A 22,086-nucleotide genomic window follows, 5' to 3' on the forward strand; every position below is an offset into this window, starting at 1 on the left:
GGTATGGGCAAGGCCAAGGCAGGGGATCAGAGACGCCTCCATGCAGGCCCCACACCTGCTAGATTCAGGGATTTCCTGTCTTCCCCGAGTTAGGCTGGGATACAGTTTGCGTGAATATGTGTAGATGTAATGGCTCACTTTGCCTTGGCCAGGTAAGGGTGGTGGTTGGAGGCAGAGGCAACAGATGGAAACCAGAAGGGGCTGCCTTGGTAGTTGTCAGTGCCCAAGACAGAGGCCTGACACAGAGCAGAGCCTCTAATGGTGCCGGGGAGCCCTGGGGCCCAGTGGATTAGGGCAGATTTGTGTTGGATATCTCTGCGATGAGGTCAGCCTTGGGAGCTGGGGAAGTTCCAGCTTCTCCAGGACACTGTACAAGTCACCACAGGGGTCTGGCCCTGGTCCCCAGCAGCACACTTTCTATCCAGATGACATCTGGTCACAGTTCCCATAAAGGGTAACCCTGATCCTGGGGCCCTATAGTGGTGGTGTGGGGGAGTAGAGGAAGGTGCTGGTCAGTAGGAGTGGGGCTGCTCCGAGGGGTATGCCATGCAGGCCAGGGGTGGCCTGGACAGAGTTATGAGAGGTGAACAGATGCAGCCGTGGGACTAGCCAGAGGGTCTGGCTTGCTCTATCACAGGAGCGGAAGCGCTCGCGCTCAGGCCTTGGGAGACTGGGTGGCGGCTCAGAGTCGTAGCCCCTGGGCCAACAGGATGGCAGCTCAGCTGCGGGTGCCTGGGGTGGAGGGTGGAGGGTGGTGGCTGCGGGCTGTGGGCTGTGGGCTGTGGGCTGTGGGCAGGTCAAATCTCCACCAGGACGACTCAAGCCTCAGCTGACCTCAGGCCCAGACTGGCCCCTCATGGCCTGGCCTAAGGCCTGGCTTATCTCTCCAGCTGCCCGGTTCCCTGCCGCCTTATCAGGGAGAGTGAAAGGGTATCAGGGCTTGGAACTCTTACTCCCCCTCCCTGTGGGACAGGGCCCAGGTGCAAGGGGAGAACAGCCAGGGGACCTCTGTCCTGGGAGGGTTTAAAAGCCCCCGGGCCTCTTAACCTCAGACTGACCTTTTCAAACAGCTGCAGCATGCGGGCACTGCTGGTTCTGAGTGTCCTGCTGGGGGCTGTCTTTGGCAAAGAGGATTTTGTGGGGTAGGAGTATGGAGAGGAGGGAGTGCTTGGTGGGGAGGTGAGAAAACTCAGCCCCGCAGCCAGAGTCTGGAGGAGGCACACACAAGGGGACACAACCAGTGGGGAGGTATTACAACCACCCAGGGCGGGCAGACTGGTGGGGGACCCAGGCTGAGAAGGGGTCAGGTCACTCAGGAGAATCACCTGAGCCCTGGAGAAATCTGAGCTCGGAGGAGGAATTTTCAGGAGTGGAGAAGAGGGGAGGCCTGGCTGATTTGGGAGAGAGAAATAATCTAGACTGGAATGCAGACAGTAACAGTGTCTAGAACTTTCCAAAGATGGGGAAAGAAAGTGAGAAGTGAGTTTGGGCTTCCCATTGCCAAAACCCTTTGTCCCCTGCCCCCAGCCCAGAGGGCCCAAGCCCTCCTGGGGACTCCAGGCTGCTGCCTCTTGCCTCCATCTCGGGGGTGCCTGTGGCTGGGGCAGGTGCTGCCCCGGGGTGCTCAGTCCCTTTCCCGCTCCACCCAGGCACCAGGTGCTCCGAATCTCTGCGGCCGATGAAGCGCAGGTTCAGAAGGTGAAGGAGTTGGAGGACCTGGAGCACCTGCAGGTCAGAGAGGGGAGAAGGGCTGCCGGAGGCCCCAGGGATCTCCCAGGCCAGCTGTGCCCACCCTGTCCCCACCACCCTCTGTGTCCGACTGTGCCTGGGTTCTCTATCCAGCAAGGAGGCATGGAACTGACCCTATTAGGAAGTGACTTCAACCTCCCAGGGCCAGACTCTTATTGCCCTTGAGTGCCTGAGCAAAGTGCCAGGACCACCTTACAGTTTCCTCTGCCTCACTGTCTCTAAGCCCCTCCACTCTGCTTCTTGGAGAATTTCCCTGACCACATGGGTGTGGTCCAGGCCCACAACTTCCCTTTCTTTCTCTGCCACCCATGTTCCATCATATGGAAACTTCTGGCACCAACTGTTCCTCTCAGGCTGGCCCTGTCCTGGCCTGCTGTCCCAGCTGGTGCCTCCAGCCTGCTGTGACGAAACTGGCTCTTGTCCTCCCCAGCTGGATTTCTGGCGGGGCCCTTCCCAGCCTGGCTCCCCCATCGACGTCCGAGTGCCCTTCCACAGCCTCCAGGCTTTCAAAGTCTTCCTGGAGGCCCATGGCATCAGCTATAAGACCATGATTGAGGACGTGCAGTCGCTGCTGGATGAGGAGCAGGAACAGATGGTTGCTGCCCAGGCCCGGGCCCTGGCCCTCTCCACTGACACCTTTAACTACGCAGCCTACCACACCCTGGAAGAGGTGAGGGCACCCCCAGAGGCCACTCCTCACAAGTGGGAAGCACTTCACTGTGGCTGGCCCAGCTAGGTGTGCGTACACCTGCTCTGCGCCCATGTGGCCTGCAAGGTCTGGGCTCTCAGCAGGCTGGGGTGACAGAGAGGCTAAGGGAGGCACCTGAGTGCCTGGATGTCATTAAGGCCATTCTTCCTTTCTTTCCCATATCAGATCTATAATTTCATGGACACACTGGTGGCTGAGCACCCAAGACTGGTCAGCAAGATCCCCATTGGCAAGAGCTTTGAAGGTCGTGACATTTACGTGTTGAAGGTAACAGAAGCTCATGTGTGCGTGTCCACAGGTACACGTGCAAGAATGAACCCACACTTGGCACCCACATGTGCGCATGGGCTCCCCCAGGAAGTCCAGGGTCTCGGGGAACACACTGTTGTACGTACTCCCCATGCAGATGCTTGTGAAGGTCTGAATTTCCATCCTGGGTAGGGGCATGCACTCAGGTACACACACAATTTAAACTTTTAGTTGACCCAAGTGTTTCCAATCAGGTGTCACATTATGGAAGGTACTATGGAGCCTAAGCAGGCCAGATAATTCATTTTGTTAATGAGAAAACACAGAGAGCTGTCTGAGCAGCAGGGCAGGGCAGGGCCTGGGGCTGGGCTGAGTCACATTCACTCTGAGCTGGGGCTCAGGGCAGGAGACCAGGCTCTGCAGTAGCCCACGCCCGCCTGAGCCATGGCCATCCAAATAGAGACTGCCTGAGAAATGTGGAGCAGGTGGCCTCAGGCCAGGGAGGATTCCCCTTCAGGGTGGTGATGTGAGGCCCCAGCTGTGACATTGTCCTAGACCACCTCCCTGCCTCTTCTCCAGTTCAGCACCGGAGGGACCAAGCGTCCAGCCATCTGGATCGACACCGGCATTCATTCCCGGGAGTGGGTCACCCAGGCCAGTGGGGTCTGGTTTGCAAAGAAGGTAAGACCAGGGAGGTTAGGAGGGCTCTGTCCTGGAGGGGCACTTGTGTCCTAGGTCCTCAGGAGTCTGGGCCTCCCCTTCCCCTGGCAAGCAGTGGTTACAAAGATGGCCAAGGGAAGGTGTTTGCTGCTCCAGCATGGCAGAGGCCCGGCTTGACCCACACCGCCTCTCTGCCCCCAGATCACACAAGACTATGGGCAGGACTCTGCTTTCACCAAAATCCTTGACACCATGGACATCTTTCTGGAGATCGTCACTAACCCTGACGGTTTTGCCTTCACCCATAGCAAGGTACAGGCCTTCTCCTGTCCTGGGCAGAGGAGCCTGGGCCTCTGGCCTCTGAGCTCCACCACCTACTCACCCCTAATCTCAACCCCCCTAAGTCAAGTGAGGGGCATACAGGCCTATCCTCTCTGATCCAGTTTTCTGAACCTCGTCATGTGACTGGACATTTTGGGTGAATAATTCCTCGCTGTGGGGCTGTCCTGTGTGTGCAGGGTATTAAGTAACATCCTCATCTCCAGCCTATAGGATGCCAGTAGCACTCCCCCACCCCCAGGGGTGACCACCAAAACGTCAAGATTGTCCCCAGTTTGAAACCCACTACCTCAGACTTCACTTCCTGGTTCTACTTTTATTTTTATGGCAAGTGAAATGGGGCCAGGTGGTAGTGGGGGCCACCTCATGGCTTCTTCACTACATTCAGCCTTCTGGCCAACACCACCCACAGTCCTCCCCACTGTCCTTCACCTGTAGCCCCCGTTGTGGATCTTCCTTCCTGATGACCAGCTGAGAGCCGTCCATGGTGTGGCCCATCAGGAGAACTTTGTGCTGAGAGTAGCCTCACAGGGAGCCCCTGCCTCTGGCAGCCCTTTCTGCTCACTGCAGGCTCTGAGCCCCTGTCTAGCCCTGGGGTGGACTCAGGCCTCATACTCACTGGGTGCTGGGGGTGGCTAACCCCTCTCCTTCCTCAGAACCGCATGTGGCGTAAGACTCGTTCCACCACGCCAGGCTCCCTCTGTGTTGGAGTGGACCCCAACAGGAACTGGGACGCGGGCTTTGGGAGTAAGACCCCATGAGATCTGTGGGGGGAGGGTTGTCTTGTTGTCCATCCCCCGTCCTGCCCCAGTAGTGGGGGAGTGTGGGGTGTGTCTTCTCCAACTCTGAGGGTGATAGAGGTGATGCTCTGAGAACTGGCTGTCACTTCTCTATAAAAGACAGTTCTTTCCAAATGGAGCAAACGGCTGGAAGGCCCTCCAGGGGATCTCTTAGCTTACTCTCAACTCCATCCCTCCTCAGCCATGAGGAGTATTCTCACTGTGAGAATGAAAAGGTTTCCATTGAGGGGCCTGTCTTATCTCCCTGGTCCCTCTACCAGTCTGTCCAAGACTGGCTGGGAAGGCAGGACCCCAGGTTATCAAAGGCTTCTGTCCTATCTTTAATTCAGGGGTGTATGTGAGCCCTCCTGCACCCCACTTCATCCCCAACTCCATGCAAAGAACTGGAAGCCATGCTACTTGCCCTCTGTCCTCCCACAGTGGCTGGAGCCAGCAGCAACCCTTGCTCAGAAACTTACCACGGCAAGTTTGCCAATTCTGAAGTGGAGGTCAAGTCCATCGTGGACTTTGTGAAGGACCATGGGAACATCAAGGCCTTCATCTCCATCCACAGCTACTCCCAGCTTCTCCTCTATCCCTATGGCTACAAGACAGAGCCAGCCCCCGACCAGGCTGAGTTGGTAGGTTGCTGACCCTCTGCTTGTCCTAATGCCCCAAAAGCAGCTCTGGGCAAGCCTAGACTTTCACTCCAATGAGTGACTTGCCTACAGAGTGCCTCGTGCCCCTCTCCTCCCATGGACCTCCCATGATGGTTTGGACTAGCTTTACTTTCTTTCTGAAACTGAGGCACAGAGTGGTTGAGTTACTTTTGTTATGCAGCAGAGTGAGGGGCAGAGATAGACTTTAATCGTGCAGCAACAGACTTGGAGCAGCAGTGTGACCAAAGGCCAGGGAGGTGCTGGCCAGATACCCCACAGGGTCATAAGATCATCGCACTGCCAAGCTCTGGAGCTGACCCTGCAGGCTGAGCAGGCTGAGCTCTGTGCTTCTGCAAGGCGCATGCTTCTGGGCCATCCTGCCAGCCCCTGGGCTACCCTGGCCATGCTGTTCCAGGGCGTGGCAATGACAGGTGGCCTTATTTGGTGTTTCCTCCAGGATGAGCTGTCCAAGGCTGCTGTGACGACCCTGGCCTCTCTGTATGGGACCAAGTTCAAGTATGGCAGCATTATCAAAGCAATTTGTAAGTGGCCATATAATCTCTCTGGGTGATTATGGGATAAACATCAGGTGGGTTTTCCTGGCCATGGGAGGATCTCTCATGGAAGAAATAGCCAAGGGTGCCCAGATTGCTGCCTGGGCAAGAGAACACTGCCCTCCACTCCATGCCTGACAACTGCTGGTCAGAGCTGTTTTGAGGGGTAAACAGTCCTTTTTCCTGACATGAATTCTGCCTGCTTTGATACTTTCAGACAAACATGTGAATTCCTCTTAGAACTCTCGTCCCCTTGTCTTGGGGTTAAGTCCAGCTTCTTGCATGTAGATCACTGGGAAATCAACTTTAAAAACGCTTCTCTACTGCTCAGTTAGGGAATAGGCCTGATCTTTCCCCCACTTACTTATACATGCCCTGTCCCTGGGCAGAGTATTACTACATCAAAATGAAATTAACCAATACATGTGTATTGAGTACCTACTATGCACCAGGCCCCATTTCATGTGCTTGGGATACTGCCATGAATAAAATAAGCAAAGGTCAGGAAACTTGCATGCTAGCCAGGGAGACTGAGAATAAATGTAAACAAGAAATGATACAAGTTAGGTGATGACTCAGACTAGATGGGGATGAGGGGATCAGGCATGCTGGGGGTGGAAGTGGGGCAGATGGGCCTCACTGAGAGAGTGACATTTGGGCAGGTGTTGAGGGAAACGAGGGCGGAGCCTTCCAGGCAGAGGAACTTTCTAGAGCCAAGGCCCTACTGTGTGATGTGGTCTGGGTGTTGTGGGAATAGCAAGGGGACCAGTGTGGCTGCATCAGAGTACTTGGAGGTAGAAGCGGAGTTTGGGGGTTTGAGGGGGAAGGCTGCAGGCACACCTCATGCACTTCCTGCCTCAATGTCCAGCTTTTAGTGAGCAAGTGGGTCACAGTCGTACCCGGGGATGACCTTGCTTTTGGACCCCAGGCCTTCTTTAGATACTGTTTCAACCCTGAATCAAGGTATTGCTTCAGTCAGTATTACCAAGTCCAATTCGGACATGCCGACTCCCTCCTTCTTCCCTGCTCAGTTCCTAAGTGGTTTCATTAACCAGTTAACTGTGGAGTCTGTGGAATTTCTTTTTAAAAGAAAGACCCAGGGGGCGGCGCCTGTGGCTCAAGGAGTAGGGCACCGGTCCCATATGCCTGAAGTGGCTGGTTCAGACCCAGCCCGGCCAAAAAAAAAAAATCACAAAAAAAAAAAAGAAAAGAAAGACCCAGGGATTTTGCTTTGCCTCTGGCTCTTTGCACTTTCCCCTGCAGACCAGGGTCCTGAGGGAACAATCCCGCTTACCCAAGCAGGGAACTCTGGTATATTTAGAGCCTTCACTGAAGGGGCTGTTGGAAGGCGGCAGTTTTCAGACGGGCTTTTGTAATTGCAGACTTTCTTGCAGACTATCCCCCAGTGAATAGAACTGTTGCTGGTCTCTTCTTTGGGCCTCCAGCAGGAGCTTCCTGGAAGCCAGGCTGCTTGGTCAACAGCAGCCTTTAGTAGACACTGACTCCACTCAGCATTGCACAAGACACTGGGCTTTGGACAGGGTTGGTTAATTCGGCCTGTGTAAATGTTTCCAAAGTGAATGACCCTTGCTCTCCTGCATTTTGCTCCTGCCCCAGATCAAGCCAGTGGAAGCACCATTGACTGGACCTACAGCCAGGGCATCAAGTACTCTTTCACCTTTGAGCTCCGGGATACCGGGCGCTATGGCTTCCTGTTGCCGGCCTCCCAGATTGTCCCCACGGCCCAGGAGACATGGCTGGCACTACTGACCATCATGGAGCATACCCTGAATCACCCCTATTGAACTGGTCCTTTGGCACCGTCCTCTTCTGCTCCACCCAGACAACTAAATAAAGTTTGAGTGTACAAGGAATAGAACCTTGGAACATATGAAGTGTGCCTGCATTTTCATGCTGGGGCAGAAGTGATTTAGTTCCTGCAGGCCTCACTGGAAATGTGTGGGTGGTTGGACTAGATGACCCCTAAAGTTCCCTGCATTCCAAAGTCCTGTGAAGTTGTATCCAGTGGCATCTGTTTTAATTAGACCACCCTGAGCTCAGCTCATCAGTGGGGTGATTTGTTCATACCTTAGCAGCAAGCAGCGGCCACAGCTGCTAACCAAATGCCCGACACCCCACAGTGGCGAGGAATTCAGTGTATACAAGAGTCTAGCTAGTTGTGTCCATCCATCTACAAACGCGATAACCTGGAGTATAATCCTGTGGCCACTGTTATCTGAAATAGATGCAGTAGCCAAATAAAACAGATTAAGCAAAATACGCTCTTTCACACCAGAATTAAATCAGAAGAAAACAAATGGGCTAAATGAAATCATTTACTGAAGATAACAAAATTAAAACGCCAACCCTGCGACATTTTATTGATTATAGTATGTCACACTTTGCATTTATGGAGAGGAGTAGTTCACTTTTTGTTTGCTGCAGCCTTCCTAACATCTTTGGTTCTGTCTCTGCCCCCTCGTCTCTTCCCATCACCACTACTCCTTCCTGTTCCCCCACTGAGACCCTCCCCGGCTCCCAGAATTTGGCTTCCCGATGCCTGTGATAGTACCCTTAGTGGCTAGCACCACATACACCATACACTAAGCATTGGATATCCCAAGGTTTTTCAACAGAAGCTCCCTTTTGTTTCTTCCGTATCTCTTCAGATGGTAATGTGTGGCAAGGGGTTCCTCCCACCGAAGTCACTGGCGAAACAGGTGGGAGTGGATGAGGGGTGTGGCAAGGATGGCGGCTTCTCTCTGCTGTGGCCAGGTCAGGTTTCAAGATGCATCCAGCTCCACTAACTTGAGTCTTTACCACATAAAATGGCCTGAGGTCATAATGTCTTTTTTTTTTTTTTTTTTTTTTTTGAGGAATAGGAGGGAATTTTAATCTTGAGAGTTTTACGTTAATACTGTTTTTGCTACCATTTAAAAAAAAATAAAAAGAATCAGGCCGACTATACATAGGGAATAAGTAAGTACTACATACACACTGCATACATAAACTTAGACATATGTAAGTATACGAGACAAGGGGTGTTTCAGTCTCCATACAAAGATAACCTAAAGATCTCATAACACTTTCTTCAAGTTATCTTTTGGAAACCATTTCTCTTCAATCTCTGTGACAAGAGATGGTAGATATATTGAAACCCATTTTGATTGCTTAGTGCAGTCAAGTAGGATGCTGATCGCTTTATCTTTTAATAAAGACTGATAAGAGAAAATATATTACGTTTCTGTGAAAATTTATCATTTTACAAAACTATATTACCTAGAGCTTGAGGGTAGAATTGCTTGATTTAAAATTAACTATGCTCCCTGATAGCAGAGACTATCTTGTTTGGTATCCAATCTCCAACACCATTGATAGTACTTGATATATAGATGCCCAACAAATATTCGATGAGACTGTTCTCTATTTCTATTAATGAATTCATACATTTTATAATTTGTGTATTGTAGACTTGCTGAAAATAACCATATGATGTTTTATTTATTTTTTTTATTTTTATGTTTTTTTTATTTTTGGCCGGGGCTGGGCTTGAACCCGCCACCTCCGGCATATGGGACCGGCGCCCTACCCGTTGAGCCACAGGCGCCGCCCAATAACCATATGATGTTATTCTGTATTCTCAGAGTTGTAGTTCAGAAAGCTCTGAGAAAAAAAAAAAGCTGCAAAGTTAAGGTATGAAGAAGCGGAATACAAATTGCATGAGGGATTGCTTTGTTTTGTTTACCACTTAATCCCCACTGCTTGGTGAAGTGCATGGCACATAGTAATATGTATTAATATCGATAGTAAATGTTTGTTAAATGGAGACGTGAAAGTTATTTTTTTTGAAAGTTGTTATTTTTATTTTCAAATGTGGCAAGAAATTTATATCTTGTTTTCAGATACATATTTTTTACAAATCTAGGGGTAAAATATTTTAATTTATAAATAAAAACATAAAGCTAAAAGAAAAGAATTTTGGAAAATATTGCAACTTATATGAAAATAAATGTTACGGTGCATCTTACAAGGGTTCATGTGAAACTTAGTAAATGTAGAATATAAATGTCTTAACACAATAACTAAGAAAATGCCAGGAAGGCTATGTTAACCAGTGTGATGAAAATATGTCAAATGGTCTATAAAACCAGTGTCTGGTGCCCCATGATCGCATTAATGTACACAGCTATGATTTAATAATTAAATAAAAAGAAAAGAAGTGTTAATAACCTTGAGTGGTTAAAGTAAAAGTAATAGGAATTAAAAAACACTAACACTTAAAAAAAAATAGCAATTCCCCAAAAAAGAAATAGTCAAAGTATAAAAGATACTGATCTTCTGAGTGATTTCTTGTACGTTAAAAAAGTAAAATAACATTTTTCTCTCATCAGATTGGCAAAGAATAAAAAAGACTGACAATTCCAGTGCTATCAAGGGCGTGATGAAATAGTCACGTGCTGATGGGGAGGGGGGTAAATCTGCACCCTCTTTCTGGAGGGCAAATTTGACAACATAAATCAAAATTTGAAATGTATTGCATCTTTGATCCAGAAAATCTACTTGGAGAAATTTATTTTACAAAAACACTTGGGTAAGTTTCAAATATGTATGTACAAGATTGGGATAATTAAAAAAATAAAAAGAACCTAACTAATTATCAGTATTGATGCTGATATGACACATCCACACAGTGAAAATGCACGAAGCCAGTAAGGTCTGGTTGACAGGGGAAAATGTTCTCAAAACACTGAGAGAAGCTGGCTGTGAGATGGAAATGTTCTAAAATTGGGTTGTGTTGATGGTTGCACAAATCTGTAAGCTTACTAAAAGTCATTGAATCATACACTTAAAATGGGTGAATTTGATGGCATGGGATTTATACAATTTGGTTGTTTTTTTAAAGAAGAAGCTGGCTATAAAATAGTATGTTGAACACACACACACACACACATTGGAAGGATAAATCCCCCAATAATAATTGTGACCAACCCAGTAGTGGTGGTAGTTTTCTTCTTTGTACTTTTCAGAGTTTCTTACAATGAGCTTTTGTAATGGGGTATTATCATCTAACAACCCCAAAGATAGAGATATTTCAAATATACCTGATAACCCATGTGTGAAGTTACCTAACATCAAACATCTAAATGACCAATCTTAATTTTTGCTCAGATTCTTTTTTATAATTTGTCTAGACTCATTTCTCCGTTCTGGCATCATATTTACCATCTTTCCCAGAACACTGAAGTTGTCTAATCTTCAGAAAAATTTACACTCCAGAGAGAGATAGAAGCAGCAGGGTTACTACCAAGGGAAGTGATCACTGGGGTCCCCCAGTTGGGAGCCATCCCCCATTCTACACTCTGCTATATAGTTCAGATGAAAATTCCCAAGAGCATGTTCTGCTCACATTTAGTTCCTGTAGCAATCTTGGACATTGATTATGTTAATGCCTATTCTCCAAAGCCTTTCAAAAGTCTTTATTTTTAAATGAATTTCTTTTACTTTTTACTTAGACCATTATATATGGTTTTCAGTGTGGCCTGTGGCCCAGTGGTGGTCCTGAGGCCACCGTCAGGTAGTCTAGTAGTCTACTTCCTTCAGGGTCATGTCCTGAATTAGCACTCACATATATGTGTGGGTAGTTTTCTGGCTTTGGCCTAAAGTTAAAATTGTAATGTCATTGAATACAATCCAGATATGACCTCACTGGTCCCTCCTGCAATGCGGGGCGATCCATCATCCTGGCCACTGTTTTGCAAGGGCAAGCGCGACCAGCGGATCTGAGGACACACAGGGAATCTTCCTCTATGGACCACAGACAACGTCATTCTGTGAACACACGAAGACCCAGACGATGCTTAGAGGAAGCTGATAGGACTGACCACAGCATTCAAACAGGCTAGATCAAGGAGGGGCTCTGACAAAAGCAAAGAGCACCCATCAAATCTGAAAACTGTCAAAGGGTAATGAATTCTTCCCCAAAGCATTTAGGATCTGCATTAATTTGGCAACTCAAACAGAGAGCCTCATCTAACAACCCCAGAGACTGAGACTGCCAAAGGTATATTGCCAAACTAAAAGCAAAAAATTAAGCCTTCTGTTTAACCACAGTAGCAGTGTCAGCACATTTCTAGAATAGTGCTGCAGAAGGACTGTGCTGACAAGAGACTGAGTTTGCCTCTGTTTCCCCCAAGAACCCAGTCCTGTGACGTTGGTTAATTCACACAACATATGTTTCAGCCTAAATGAGAAACATCACCACAGAGGAAAGAAAAGATCAGACACAAATTATATCAATATGGTTTATTGAGTATTTGACCTATCAGGAAAACAGCCTACTTTTTTCCCTACAATCTAATTAAAAATTTGTAACTCAGATTCCTTAAGGGGTACCTCAGAGGGTGTCTATGAACCAACAAAATAAACTCAGAAACCCTGGAGCACCTGTCTTTAAGACAAGACATGGACACAGACTGGGGAAATGTGGACATGCAGATTCCTGGCAGCAGAAGTTTCCATTCCTGAATTTATCCTGCCTTTCATGCAGGCAGGAGGAGGAAACTTCTCTGTGGAATCTCGGATGACTAGGACAGAGGGAAGCCAACAGCCAAGGGAAAGTTACATTTTCATTGGTAAATTAAAGGCTTGACCAAGGGAGGACATGGCTGTACCCATCCAGAGTGGGGAGACATGGGCAGAGTGACTGAAAAGAACATCCTCTGGAGCCACAATTCTTGGGCTAGATCCTGGCTTCCCAACCACCTCGCTCAGTGGCTGAAGGTGAACCGGAGTCATTTAATTTCTGCCAGAACCTCAGTCTCCTTCTCTGAAAGCAGGGTCGCCTATCTCACAGCACTGTCGTGAGAGTTCAAGGAGTCATACCTTCAAATGAAGAATCTAGGAGCGCTGCCTGACACATAGGAAGCTCTCCATAAATGGTGGCTAGTATTATTATCTGGACACCTTTTAAGATTCAAAACAAAAGAGAAAATGTATGCATTCTTTGATGGGGATGGTGTGTAACCTGTGCTTGATGAATTATTAAGGCTGGCAGATGACAGCCAGACAGAACCACACCCCTGACAGTTCCCTGGGCACCTCCCGCAAAAGGGGATCTAAAAACCTCAGGGTGTAAACGCCTCTCCTACAAATGCAGGGTGCACGTGGGGACAAAAGAGAACAGGCTTCCTGGCTCTCCAGAATGGCAGACCAGCATTGAGGAGCCGCCGTCACATCCAGATCTCAATCTTAACGAGTTTAATTCATTTCTTCACAAACACTTATTAGGGGCCACTGTCAGAAGGTTGGTGATTTTCACCCTACAACAGATTATAGTCAAAATAATTTCCGAGAGAAGACATATTGATAACCTTTAAAAAATGCAGTCCATCAGTCAATAGCATTTAATAAGTGCCCTTTGCTTGTAACACATTTTACCGCAGGACATTACACAGGCAAAGAGAATTTGCCTCTGCATTCAGAACAAAGAGGATTAGCTAGAAGGAGACTCTAAGGGGGACTGCAGAATCTCTCTCTCTCTCTCTCTCTCTCACACACACACACACACACAGGAGACTCTAAGGGGGACTGCAGAATCTCTCTCTCACACACACAGGAGACTCTAAGGGGGACTGCAGAATCTCTCTCTCATACACACACACACACACACACACACACACACACACGAGACTCTAAGGGGGACTGCAGAATCACACACACACACACACACACACACACACACGATCATGCACCAAATCCTCTTCTGTCAGAATTCGAGGACAAATTTCCGTCATTATATTTTTTATACTCTAAGTGACCTGTGTATCAATTTAAGGATGCCATAATAATAATGATTTGAATAATTACTACAAGCCTAGGTAAATATTACTGCCCAAATGTATGTGAACACTTTGGAAACGTAGCATGTCTTATCTAATGCTTTTATGTGAAAAACATATTTGTTAATCAACAAATTAATTTAACTGCATATATGTAGTCAGCATGCCCACATAATTAAAATGCTGAATTATAATCCACATTTTCTGACATTTCTTGAGAAAAAAATAATCAGCATAGAAGTTATAACTTTGAAAATATTATGAAGAAAATAAAAACGCATTAAAGACAACTGGGAATATTTTGGAACTGGAGAAAGAAAGGTTCTCCATGATTACCTACAGAGCAGAACAAGGAGGCAGTCATGGACTGAAATCCAGGTGGACAGAAACCAATTATCCCCTCTTAAAAAGTCAGATAACATAAAAGACAGAATCTATTAACCAAAACCAACACAAGAAAAATTACCTACATATTTCTCCCTTGCCTAGGACTCTGATTTCACAAGGGAATTGGAGAAAAGGAGGTTTTTGTTTTGTCTTCTGATTTCTTGGTGAGTAGCCTAAAGTCTTAAGAATATTTGTATAATCTAAATAGCACCACAGGAAAAACCCCTGAGCAACTAATAAACTTTATTTGTTCTCTTTTAATTCTGATTTATACCACGTCCAATATGATTGTGCTGGTTCTGGCTTTCTACTAAAAGGTAAGAAATAAATCATTCTATGCTTTTTCAACAGATTGAGCCTGATGATATTATAGCCGTGGATGTTTGTTTTGTTTTCAAATGAGTAATGTAGCTTTCTCCTGCCTGTCTCCCTTTCGATTCTCTTCTTTCCTCCCCTCAATTCTTTATTTCCTTGCCTCTTTCCTTTCCCTCCCTCTTTCTTAAATATATACCCTTTTAACACAATTAACATATTATTTAAACTCTGGCCATCACCATTGTTCAGGTGGAGCTGTGACTTGGGAGTCCTAAATCCCATACAAGTACAAGGGCGGCTCGTCAACCCCTGAAACGCAAACCAGAAGCCAGGATACATTTTAAGGTGGCCATCAGAAAATCCCAGACCTTCTGACTAGAGAGCTATGGTCCCTTACCTAATTGTACTGATCTTCTGATTCATTTATAAAAGAATATATACCTCTTTGGAGGATGCAGCAAAAAGAGGTACTCTTTTAAAACACATCAGTCTCCTGTGGCTCCCCCAGATCATCTTGACAGAGAGGAAGAGAGAAGTTGGCAGGTTTCAGCATATTAATAGCCAATGACGAATTAGTAACTATGTACTTTAATCTTCAGCATTCACAATTGCACAAAGTATCACTGATCATTCAACTAATACATGTCAATTTATCTATGAAGAAACTATTAAAGTACAATATTAAAAGCAATACCTCAAGCATGTAAAAAAAACTGTCCGATAGTAACACTTAACACACAACGCACAGAATCAGAACAAGTCTTTTGAGGAGTGGATGTTTAAAATCCTTACCAATGTGGCAAAGCACTATGCAGAAATATAAATATATTCAACCTGCCAGATCTCTCAGGTAAACACACACCAGTTCTAAAGGGTTTGGCTAAACTGACTTTCCACATACAGTGGTTTCTAACAGTCTGATGTGTTTGATGATGGGAACGCAGAATCAGAACGAAGAGAAACTACCACTTACTTTCAAAATACAATCAAGTGGGAAAGTCTAAACTTATGACTAGTTAACTTCAAAATGGCATAATCAGAACTTTGTTACAGAGAAAAGTATTTTTTCCTTAAAAATGTGTATGTGTCAAAATGGCTAAAAATCTTGTCCATGCTAGAGGAAAGTCGAGTGTGGAAAAATGTGCATTTTTCTATCTACGCTATAAAGAAAATAAAAAACCAGAGCATTCTGGCATTAGTAAAGGGCTAAACTAAGTTCTCAGGCCATAAATTTATGGGGAAACATGACAGGCTCCTCATTAAAGCTATATGTACGTTGGCTGAATTTTATACAAGATTCTTAAATCTTGTGGAAAACTGGGCACGGCTTGACATCTGAACAATGTCCCTGGTTTGTTTGATTTCTAAAGCGCTGGCAAATGTTGCACTTTGGGAATCAAGTAGAGAAGAACAAACACACCCTAAAACAGAACTGAGCTGAATCTGAAAGTTATTTTTCCGTATGTCTCTATGAGATATTTATTACATTTATTTCTCTTATAAACATAGCCTCCATGCTAGGAATACTGTGGTCCTCCTTTTTTTTTCGGTGCAGAGAAAATAGTACCGTTAAGGCAAATCTTACCCAGCAGCAGTAACGGGCAGGATAGGCAATTTTCAGGTGTCTTTTCACAAGCTCGTTGCCATGACAAAGAGCTCAATTTATTCCTTAGTCCCTTATCACAGCTACCATCACAGACCATAAAAATTAACAAGCCTCTTTTCCTTTTCCCTGTAATTTCAGAGCCCCTCATCCTTACCTGAGGTCTTTTGTTCCTCCAATTAAATGGAATGAATGTCAGTCATCTAGCAATTCAATTAATGCTGATTCAAAATTCCGGCCCAAACCAGAATCTATAATCACAACTTCCTAATCACAGCTCAGTCATGAGAATGAAAAGTAAGCAGGAAATTGCACTAATTACTCAATTAGACTAATACTGTATTTCTAAGCAAGGGCTTCAGGGGTTGTCAGTCCTGACAAAGGACTTCCGGGTCCTCCTCACCTTGTGTGCCCCCAGTTGTGTGACTGAAGCTGATATTTTCAAGTGGCCATAATTTCTATCCATCTAACATGGATGAACCCAAGCTGGGGAGAGAAAATTCACAACTGATACACTGACCACAAGCGAGACACTGCTTTGATAGGTTAGGGCTTTGAGTGAAGGCTAGGGCTTTGCTGGGAGAGGCCCTCCTCCTTGGTGTGAAGACAGCTATGCGCACACCTTTCTGACTCCAGGAAAATATCTAATAGTTAGAGTGTTCAGGAAGTGTGCGGCTACTCTACTAAACCTTAAAATTGAGTGATGCTCACAGGCACTAGCTTCCGAATGCACAGCAGAACCTGCGCCATGCTGGGCAGAGCGCAGAAAGCTCCTGAGTGAGGAAGCCTGCACACAGCTGGAGCTTAAGACTCATCCACATCCTCGGGGACGGCTTCTGGTGCCAAGTATACCTGGAGAATCCTTCCTGAAATCCAGAACAATGAACGAAAAAAATGATTGGGAAGAACACACCGGCAGATGTGACTGAAGTATTTACAAAATAATACAGTATAGACCAAACAAGCTGGATTTTTTTTTAAAGCGCCCTCTCTCAAATTAGATTCTTTTCTCCTTTTCAGTTTCAAAAGACTTAAATATTCTATAAACAATAAGGAGGGCACCAGAGCCTGTCACTCGCCCCTGATTTTTGTGGTCACCTGTCAAAATCCTTCCCATGTTGGCTGTGGGGATAGGAATTGGACACAGGGAGATAGAAAAGGGCCTGTCCCACATGTCCCCCAGTCTTTCCTCTGCAGCATTTTCTGAAAATGACCAAATTGGGAACTGCTCAGGGGTTCCAAAAAGAGAAAAAAACATTTATTTGACTAAGTGAACAAAGTCTTTACTTCCAGGGTTTGCCTTGCTGGTGTCCGCTGCCCAGTGAGCGGGGGTTCGAGTGGCTGGCAGGGCCCCCAGCAGGCAGGTTCTGAGCACTGCGGGCACCAGGCACCTTGGAGTCTCTTCCAGAGGAGTTAACTTGGTTTAGACGGCCTGAAAGGAACAAAAGAGCAGGAGCAGAGCTACAAAACTGATTCCAAGAACAATCCGCCAAATACACTTTTAAGCTAATGAAGTTCTAGTCTACAACCACTTTTAAGCTGATGAAGTCCTGTGAGGAATCTGCTTTAGGCCAGTGATGACCTATTCCTCATCCTTCAGATCAACTTGAAGGAGGAGAAGAGGGCAGGGATGGAGGGAAACCCAGACAGCTTTTTTCCTTCCTCTTTATTACCCCCAACAAACTCAGCCTGTTCCTTCACTCCCTCCTTCCTCTGTAGAGAGGTGCAGGGTGAGGAGCAATTAGTGGAAAGAAAAGAGAAAGTAGCCTGACACAAGTAAGGGAGGAAGAAGGCTCTCAGCATTTACATGTACCCAGAAGCAGCAAAAAGAAATGAGAACTTTCCAAGAAGGAATTTGCATGGCTTATGCTTAGCTTCTCAACTTTGCTTGAGATGAACTATTTTGATAAAGTCTCTCCTCGAAATTTGTGCTCAATGCTTAATTCTTGTGGCTATCTGGTATCACCTTCCACTGTCCCCTTTCCCTAGACCTGTACCACATCCTCCCAAATATTTTAAGAATGTGAATATAAGAGATGAAGCTTTTCATATGAGGTAACGTTCAAAGATGAAAATCTTAAGTTCCACAGAAAACATTAAAGGTCAAAATATCTTACTAGAATTTTCTGTGGGACCCTGATCCTCTTCCAGATAATATTTTATCTTTTTTAAGTCTTCTGGGGTAAATCTCCATTTATTCTCAGCAGGTAGGGGTGGCACTTTGGGGCTGGATCGCTTCCGGGCAGAACCAGGAGGAAGGGCCTGCTGGCAATGTGCTGGAAGGGAACCAGTAATCAGTCCTTCTGGGAATTTCTGAGATAAGACTTTCAGACCTAGGTTTAGAAGAACATCAGAAAAATCAGAATTAACAACGTGAGGGCAACCTCAAACCTGGAAAGAAGCCTGCATGTCTTCTAATCTTTGATCACTATGTTGAGGCCAACACAAGGATATGAAATCTTTCTTAACTGTTTTTCATCACTGAGCAAGTTATACCAGAAAATGTCAGTTGTTAACATGGACTTCTGGAGAATTACACAAGAAAGCCTTTTGCTCACATCTTCAGCATTAGGGCTTTTTTACAGAGCCCTGAAGCAACATCTTTATTTTAGGAATTAAAAGCACGTGCTGATAAAGCTAAGGGGAGTTTCACATAACTCGTGACTTATTTGGGGCAGCACGGTTTTCTTTTTCCAGAACACTAAATTCTGAGCACTGAGAGGAACAGAGTGATGGATGTGGGCTTGAAGGATTGTGAGTCCAAATATCTGCCTTTGAAGTCCCAAGCAAAGTTACAGCTTTGCTCACCTCCAGACAGCATGAAGAGATTTTCAAATCCCCGCTCGCACATGGTAGTGGCTGCCTGACTGGCCAGCCTTTCATCGTCGTCATACAGGATGATGATCTTGCCGTGGGCATTTTTCTAAGAGTCAGATGAGTTAAAGTTCCATGGCCCTGAGCTGATGCTCCTGGACTATAAGAAACCCCCAAGAACAGAGGGCTGTCACCTTTCTGAGTTCTAGGGAATGTTGGATAATACCAGCAGTTATCAGATTACCGGATTTTTTTTCCTGTCATGAAAGCCTCACAAACTAGTATTCTTTTCTTTTATAAACAAAAGTCATGATGGTCCAAGACAGGACTAGTCACAGACTTTTACACCCTAAAATTCTGGAGAGTAAATATTAGAATCTTCATTTTACAGACAAGGAGATGGAAAAAACTTCTATGTCTAATGTGTCCACTGAAGCCTTATTTATAATAGTTAAAGATGGCGGCCACCCAGAAGTCCAAAATAAAGAATGTTTAGTCAATCACAGTAAATCTGAAGATGAGATATTATATAGCATCAAAAATGGGGTTTACAAAGAACTTGTCTTAACGTGGGAAATACATTATAATATGAAGAGGGAAAAGTAAGGTACTAAATTATATATACAATACGATTTTAACATTTTTTTCCAATTTTCTAAAAATAAAAACATAAGGGACAGTCTGAAATAAAATATATCAATAATACAATAGGAGCTGTTGCTCAATTGTGTAGATTTTAGATTTCCATTTTCTTTTTATATTTTTCAATATTTAAATTATTTTCTACTTGTACTTTCTTATTCCAAAATATTAAGGGGGTATAAATGTTTTGGGTTACATGGATCATTTTTGTAATGCTTGAGTTCTGGCTGCAGGTGTGCCCACCACCTAAATAACTTCATAGTACCCCTTTGGTTGGTTTACTCCTCCCCTCTTCCCCATTCCCCTCTATTTGCTTTCCACTGAGTTTTACTTCCCCGTATGTTTTTTATGAATGAAAAAAAATTAAAATTTTAAGGATAAAAGAGTTAAACTATAAGAAAAAAATTACTTTTTAAGTCCTACTGGGGAAAACTTGGGGGGGGTGCTCTTAGGATTAATTCTCAGTGGATCCTAACCCCCTTAACCTAATGTTTTTTTGTGCAATGAAGTATGGTTTGGAAGAATCTGTCTTAACAGAGTCAGATTCTCCACAACAGCTAGGAATCCAAATTCTAAAAGATGCTAAGCTGATTAATAATATCAAAGGTCTGTCAGAATTTTTTTACAGGAGCATGACTCATGATAAATTTGGTTCTTATAATCCTCATACTACCCAACCCCTTAAAAAGCAACGAAGGATACATATTCAAGAATATCATTTGAATAAGGGTTCATTGTTCTAGACAGAGTTGCAATTGGGTAACTGTAAGCTGCAAAGAGAAGAAAAAGTTTAGGAAGTCTGTGGTTCTCTTAGTACAACTTGGCCCAATTCCTAGCTAGTTTAAAATCTAAGAAAAATATATTTTCTAAATCAATGAGCTATCAACTTAAGTACTTTTGTGAAAGAAAGGATACTATGAACAAAGTATGAAACTTCACTTCACTGTTTGTGACAGCCATCTGTGAACACCAGCAGCTTCTTCCAGAACACTACAGCAGAGCCAACCCCATAGGTCTCTAAAATGGATCCATCTAACACACAGTTTCCTCAGCTGCTGACCATGCCTATGGTTCAAGCCTGCTTGGTCTCAAGGACAGACTCTATTCTTGAGCATGAGTCACTTTAAAGACTTCTCTCTTACCTCCAACAATGTGGCACTGCTGGTAAGAATCTCTATCACGCACGTCTAACAGCAGGAAGGGGCAGTCAGGATAAGGTTTGTCTTTGGTATTAGGCTCTGCTTTCTTCACTAGCCCTTTGTCCAGATCCAGTTCCCCAACACCACTGATGACGCTGCAAGTGAAAAAGTAGGTCAGTAGAAACAAGTCAGGGGTTGGTGGCTTAAAGGTCAAATGTGTTTCTTTAGTACAGTGACATGAGTGCTCAATATTTTTTCAAAAGATGCTTCAAAGAGACAGGAAAATGGATATGGTGCCTCAGTTCTACCTCTGAATGTAAGGTCCTATGGATTCCTATTCTATCACACTGAGCCATGCGTCCCTACTCACCTTCAGACAATGCATGTTAAGTCATTACATGACTGAGGGGGCAGAAACTGTAGGGCATATGCTGCCTCCAGCAGCAAGGGCAGCATCCAGAGAAAGAAAGAGGGGAACAGTTAATCCAAAGAAATCTGGTGGAGTGTAAGACCAAAAGGGAAAGAATAAGGTTGCCATGACAGGAACTTTATATATTTTATATACTTTTCCAGCCATCTATTCACTGTAGATATTGAACCTTAATATTTCCAGCAGTTATCTGCACTTACTTCCATTGTGCAGGTTATAATGTTGAGGCTTTTAGATTTGATGGCATTCATAGACTTGCCACTGACAGTTCTGTTTCTAAGGTCATTAAGTCACTAACTTGGTCACCATCTTTTTTTTTTTTTTTTTTTACCACTGTTATAGTCTATATAACGGTTTATCCCACAAAGAGAGAATACCGGAATAGGTTAGACTTTCTTGCTATAGCAAGCTCAAATTGTGTCAGACACTTTTGACCAATTGGTCACCATTTTAATATCCTAAGGAAGACATAGTAAAAACATAAATCAAAGGAGAAGAAAATTTACTTCATATGAAACTGCATCTGCAGTGGAAGTTCTGTTCGCCTATCTCTTGGATATAATTTTAGAGTTCTTTCACAAAAGTAGCTATGATGATGATGATGATGATAACACTGATGACAAGAATTCTTTCTCCAGTAGAACCGTTTTAACAATAGGAGGAATGGATATGTGCTCAACATTAGCACTGTTTTATAATCAATAGTTAATATTTGTGAGAAAGTACTGCATGGAATAAAATCCATGTAAATCCACGGGATAAGAAAGACCATGCCTCAGAAGAAATAGAGAAAAAATAAAATAAAAATTTAAAAAAAAAAAATCAAGGCCAAGTGCTGTTTGACTGTTCTTTGCACTTTTCCAGTCCACTTTGCAGCACTGGAACTCTAGACAGAGTAATCATGAGCTGCAGCAGACAGAAAAGGGATGGCAAGTGTGTCCTCTGATAGTAATCATAAAGCCAAGGCCTAAAAACAAACTTACGTATAGGAGAGAGATGACTGGGACTGAGAAGTGAAAACGAATACTCTCCTATTAGTATATTCTTACATTAACTTAGTAAGAATACTGTGAAAAAGGTTTGGGAGGTAGCATTTATACAGAGAAAGTAGAAGGGCTGGGATTAAAAGGTGGATCTTTACTACTGTCAGTTTTGTTTCTAAGGTAAATAAATTACTGAAATTAGCCTCTAGATTAATATGAAGGAAAAATGCAGTGAAA

At 44.8% G+C, this 22,086-nt stretch overlaps 2 protein-coding genes and 1 non-coding gene across 10 annotated transcripts in view; 1 reads left to right on the plus strand and 2 right to left on the minus strand.

The window, feature by feature from the left end:
- Positions 1-1,077: 1,077 nt before the first annotated feature.
- CPA1 (carboxypeptidase A1) lies at positions 1,078-7,583 on the plus strand. Its single transcript, XM_053609152.1, has 10 exons — positions 1,078-1,142; positions 1,650-1,731; positions 2,180-2,419; positions 2,624-2,725; positions 3,287-3,388; positions 3,569-3,679; positions 4,363-4,453; positions 4,927-5,126; positions 5,602-5,686; positions 7,316-7,583. The coding sequence occupies exons 1-10, from the start codon at positions 1,078-1,080 to the stop codon at positions 7,501-7,503; spliced, it is 1,266 nt and encodes a 421-aa protein (XP_053465127.1). The 3' UTR covers positions 7,504-7,583.
- A 9,499-nt stretch (positions 7,584-17,082) lies between these two features.
- CEP41 (centrosomal protein 41) overlaps positions 17,083-22,086 on the minus strand; it is a 50,032-nt gene continuing 45,028 nt past the window's right edge. For all 8 annotated transcript variants that reach the window (XM_053609500.1, XM_053609499.1, XM_053609506.1 and 5 more), the window contains 5 exons: positions 20,440-20,591; positions 20,000-20,067; positions 18,650-18,764; positions 17,959-18,174; positions 17,083-17,273 (listed from right to left, as the gene is read on the minus strand). In XM_053609500.1, the coding sequence (XP_053465475.1) occupies positions 17,125-17,273; positions 17,959-18,174; positions 18,650-18,764; positions 20,000-20,067; positions 20,440-20,591 (700 nt within the window). In that variant the 3' untranslated portion in view covers positions 17,083-17,124. The remainder of the gene's footprint in view (positions 17,274-17,958; positions 18,175-18,649; positions 18,765-19,999; positions 20,068-20,439; positions 20,592-22,086) is intronic.
- On the minus strand, positions 21,199-21,322 carry LOC128560603 (small nucleolar RNA SNORA28). Its single transcript, XR_008373084.1, has one exon. It is a non-coding gene; the product is annotated as a small nucleolar RNA SNORA28 (small nucleolar RNA).

This window comes from Nycticebus coucang, chromosome 11 (genome assembly GCF_027406575.1).
Source record: "Nycticebus coucang isolate mNycCou1 chromosome 11, mNycCou1.pri, whole genome shotgun sequence".
NCBI lineage: Eukaryota > Metazoa > Chordata > Mammalia > Primates > Lorisidae > Nycticebus > Nycticebus coucang.

What these genes read in the sequence shown, in the direction of transcription:
- CPA1 (XM_053609152.1), top strand. Translation starts at nt 1,078, where the DNA reads ATGCGGGCACTGCTGGTTCTGAGTGTCCTGCTGGGGGCTGTCTTTGGC. An exon ending in GGCAAAGAGGATTTTGTGGG is followed by an intron (nt 1,143 to 1,649) that starts GTAGGAGTATGG and finishes CGCTCCACCCAG; the next exon opens with GCACCAGGTGCTCCGAATCT. An exon ending in CCTACCACACCCTGGAAGAG is followed by an intron (nt 2,420 to 2,623) that starts GTGAGGGCACCC and finishes TTCCCATATCAG; the next exon opens with ATCTATAATTTCATGGACAC.